This window comes from Buceros rhinoceros, unplaced genomic scaffold (genome assembly GCF_000710305.1).
Source record: "Buceros rhinoceros silvestris isolate BGI_N320 unplaced genomic scaffold, ASM71030v1 scaffold40375, whole genome shotgun sequence".
Lineage (NCBI taxonomy): Eukaryota > Metazoa > Chordata > Aves > Bucerotiformes > Bucerotidae > Buceros > Buceros rhinoceros.
The window spans coordinates 23,186-25,905 of record NW_010415365.1 but is presented as its reverse complement, the minus strand read 5'-3'; the positions used below and the strand labels follow the sequence as shown (position 1 = coordinate 25,905).

Genomic DNA, 2,720 nt, shown 5'->3' with positions numbered 1-2,720 from the left:
CAAAGCAATGCTCATCTCTGCTGTTGCTAATTGCTACAATGAGAAACAAACAGTACAAACATCCCTTGTGACAGAATGACGTTTTGTTTTCTAAGCCTTCATGAAGTGTGAAATTTGCATTTTTGCAGTCCACCATGATTCGCTTACCTGAAGAATACCTTTTAACTGACTGAAGTACTTGGTGAGCATGAGAAGAGGGAGAAGTGAAAGAGAAAATGGGCTGAATAGTGTCACTAAATAAACAGGACGAGTCAAACCCAGAGAGGCCCATCACAAACCTACAAAATAGCAGTTTGTTTTTTTTTTTTTAAAGGCAAACCACTTCAAGCACAGTTAAGTGAAAAGTTTAAGACAGCAAAGTCCTTTCCAGATCACAAGATACTTCGTGGTTCATCACATGACTCTTCCTAAGGGACTAGCCCCTTATTCTAGGTTTGAAAAGAAACTTTCAGAAAAGGAAATGAATGGAGATGACGCACAGTTAACATGGGAGCTCCAAGACCCGGTTTTAGTGCTGGATGTATCACGTGAATCTTGTATTTACATACATAGTTTTGTGTGCATTCATTACGTGCCTATTCTTTCTCCCCACACAGATAGTAAAAAATGCCTAAAAAGAAGACTGGTGCTCGTAAGAAAGCTGAGAACCGCCGTGAACGTGAAAAGCAGATAAGGGCTTCAAGAGCCAACATAGATTTAGCCAAACATCCTTGTAATGCTTCAATGGTAAATCAACATAAAGTTTTTTACATTGCTATACTTGATCTTAAATTAGGTAAAACCAGTGCTAATACTTTGACTGTGGTCCCTCCCAGCGCCTACCACTCCGTGATTCTTGTATTTTGTGCCACTGGAATGACATACTTCTACCGTCCTTCCTTTATATTTAAGGTTATGTTTCATCAGAGGTATAATACTAGAATAAAATCTTCAGTTCCTAACCTGAACTCCATTCAGAGTCTCTGTAGGGTCTGTAAATTTTGCATTTTTTACCTAGAATAAAAATAATTACCAGTATTTTGTGTCTTTTCTTTAGGAATGCGATAAGTGCCAAAGGTAGGTATTTTTCCCCATCTAAACCCAGTAGTTTAACATTAATTAGTTTCAAACATTTTGCAGGTCGTTTTTTAATGCTTGCTTTCTTTTTTTTGCCCTCCTCTGTGCCTAGACGACAGAAGAATAGAGCTTTTTGCTACTTCTGTAACTCCGTTCAGAAATTACCCATTTGTGCACAATGTGGTAAGCAGAAATAATGAACGAAAACACGCTGTCCTCAGTCCCCTTTGTGGTGTTGAACTCTCAGCAGTTAGAGTACCTTTGTCTTAGAGTACCTGTATTATTTTGGGAGCAAGTTCTTGTAAATCTGCTGTGAATATCCTGCTTGAGAAGCAATCTGCTTGATCATGCACCAGGGCTTATGCCTCTGACCCCTAGAGCTGTACAAGTTTGGGTCATGGGCTTGTCTTCATTATTTCATCTTCAGAAGAATTTATCTCACTGCCTTTTAGGATTGAGAACATCTGAGTGACCATTCCCCTAGCCTGACCCTGTGGAGTATTATGTCATAACAGCAGGAAAGCTAAAAACGCTCTGACTGCCAGCAAGGCGCCAATAAATACTGACTTTTACGGATGATATAATTTCTGATCAGTTTTTACTATCAGTGAAAGCAACAGTGCGTTAGTCACCCTGCATAGTTTTGTAACGTAATACGCTGCTCACGTTATTTATATATGCTAGAGAGCTGATGCTTTGAAATCAGAAGAGAAGGATGCCTGGTGACAAAACTCAGCTCTGAGTCACACTAAAAAACACACAAGCTTTTTTGTTGTTGGTGTTGAACAGCAGCTTGCTCACGGGGATGTTTAATAATCATTTCATACTTTGAGGTGAATTCTGTGGTTTTGCCATTTCAACACAACCGTGCAGATTTTCAGTTTCTCATTAAGCAGCGTGGCTGTTTTGTAGTTTGAGAGCTGCTGAGATCTGCAGCTTCCAGTGCCTTTGTTCGGACCTGCAGATTCTGAGCATTTCTGGAAGCCAGCCTGTTAGTGCACTGTGGCAGTGTCACCCTTCATAAGTTTTCCTTCTGCCATCATGCAGTGAACTGCTAAAAAACATGCCATCTATCTCACTGTATATTATACATCTCATCAGTTTGACTCCCGTGTGTTGAATTTATCTTAATCTTCAATATATTTCTGAAGGAAGAGTATTCTTAATTACAACCACAAAATTATATTGAGTCCCAGGGTTTACCAAGACCATTATGGACAGCCTCTGTAAACAAACAGCATCTTCCTTAGAGCAGTCCCCGAGGGATGGGATCAAGGTAGCTGTACTGTGGTGCTCCGGAGCCGGTAATACCCTCACATTGCCCTGCTCAGCCCACCACTGGTCCTTCCTCACCCTCCAAGTGCCACTTGGTATCCGAGGTGTGATTGAATACAAAACTCTGCTGATGCTGCCTACTGGGATTTAATGACCTTTTCAGAGTAGAATTTGGGTTTGTCAGCTCTTGAATGCGTTTGCAGAGAGCACCCTTTTGTTGGTTTCTCTCAGCAGGCAGTAACAGAGACACCAAAGGGGTCTGTGGCAGGGCAGCTTAAATCAGTGATAAAACTCCATTGCAGAAGCCTGGGCTAGCTACAGCATTTTTTTTCTTGTATAACTGCATACAGAGTGTGGATCTTGCTGGTAGAGCTATTTATGTCAAAGGC

At 41.0% G+C, this 2,720-nt stretch overlaps 1 protein-coding gene across 1 annotated transcript in view; it reads left to right on the top strand.

The window, feature by feature from the left end:
- The first annotated feature begins 554 nt into the window (after positions 1 to 554).
- ZNF330 (zinc finger protein 330) overlaps positions 555 to 2,720 on the top strand; it is a 10,513-nt gene continuing 8,347 nt past the window's right edge. Inside the window, exons 1-3 of the mRNA XM_010137391.1 lie at positions 555 to 726; positions 1,037 to 1,056; positions 1,169 to 1,239. Of these exons, the coding sequence (XP_010135693.1) occupies positions 607 to 726; positions 1,037 to 1,056; positions 1,169 to 1,239 (211 nt within the window). The 5' untranslated portion in view covers positions 555 to 606. The remainder of the gene's footprint in view (positions 727 to 1,036; positions 1,057 to 1,168; positions 1,240 to 2,720) is intronic.